Genomic DNA, 1,002 nt, shown 5'->3' on the forward strand with positions numbered 1-1,002 from the left:
TCTTCCCATCAGGGCGGGGCATGTACTTCTCTCTGTTGAAAACGGTAAACTCCCTCCGCACGGCATCCAGGCACTGCTGTAGGTGGCCGTTCTGTAGGGAGCAAAGAGAGCACGTAAGGGACATGCCACCTTGGGAAAGACATGGTGGGGCCGCAGTGGGGAGACTGGGCAGGGCAGCGGGAAGCACAGAGCGGGTGCCGGGTGGGGTGAGCTCCAGCCAGGGCAGCTTCAAGAATGGGAGTGGCATTCAGGGCAGCAACATGGTGTCCCCAAGTGCTGCAGCCAGATGACCAGAAACACCTGTTCCATGCCAAGCATTGCCCACCCTCCTGGCCTCATGGGTCAAGTGTCTCCTGCTCCCATCTGGATCCCACAGGCTTTGAAGCACATGGGTGCTGGAGGTGGGGCGTCCCTGTAAGGAGTTCCTGGGAGCACTATGGATAAGGGGCTGGGCTGCTAGAGGTCAGGTGGGAGGTTCAAACCCACTGGCTGCTTCGCAGGAAAAAGATGAGACTGTTCCCTTGAAGATTTACAGCCTCAGACACCCGTAGCAGCAGCTCTACTCTGTCCTGAAGGGTCACTAGGAGTCAGAATCCGCTCGCTGGCAGCAAGTCTGAAGTGGGGCTTTCTAGGAGGGTCCCTGGGTGGTGCCAACGGAAAGGCCAGAGGTGTGAGGCCACCCAGAGGTACCTCAGAAGAAAGGCCCGGAGATCTCTTCTGGAAGACCCTACAGCGTGCAGCATACGGGTGACCCACAGCAATGGGCTTTATAATCAATTGAGATGAAATGACAGCCCCAAACTCGCAGCCAGAGAGTGGAGTCCTGCAACAAGCAAGGTTGGCAGTTGCTTGATAAACCCAACCCACCACTGTCAAGTTGATCCTGACTCACGGCGACTCGGCAAGACAGGGCAGGACTGCTCCCGGGGTTTCTGGGACTGGACATCCTTATGGAAGCAGACAGCCTTGCCTTTCTCCCTTGGAGCAGCCACGGGTTCGAGC

General features: G+C 57.6%; 1 protein-coding gene across 1 annotated transcript in view; it reads right to left on the reverse strand.

The window, feature by feature from the left end:
* Positions 1-1,002, reverse strand: part of STK32B (serine/threonine kinase 32B) — a 223,911-nt gene that overhangs the window by 2,347 nt on the left and 220,562 nt on the right. Inside the window, exon 8 of the mRNA XM_004715131.2 lies at positions 27-91. Within this exon, the coding sequence (XP_004715188.1) occupies positions 27-91 (65 nt within the window). The remainder of the gene's footprint in view (positions 1-26; positions 92-1,002) is intronic.

The sequence above is a fragment of the Echinops telfairi genome, unplaced genomic scaffold, assembly GCF_000313985.2.
Source record: "Echinops telfairi isolate 266 unplaced genomic scaffold, ASM31398v2 ScPeMD7_28;HRSCAF=97, whole genome shotgun sequence".
In the NCBI taxonomy this organism is placed as follows: Eukaryota; Metazoa; Chordata; class Mammalia; order Afrosoricida; family Tenrecidae; genus Echinops; species Echinops telfairi.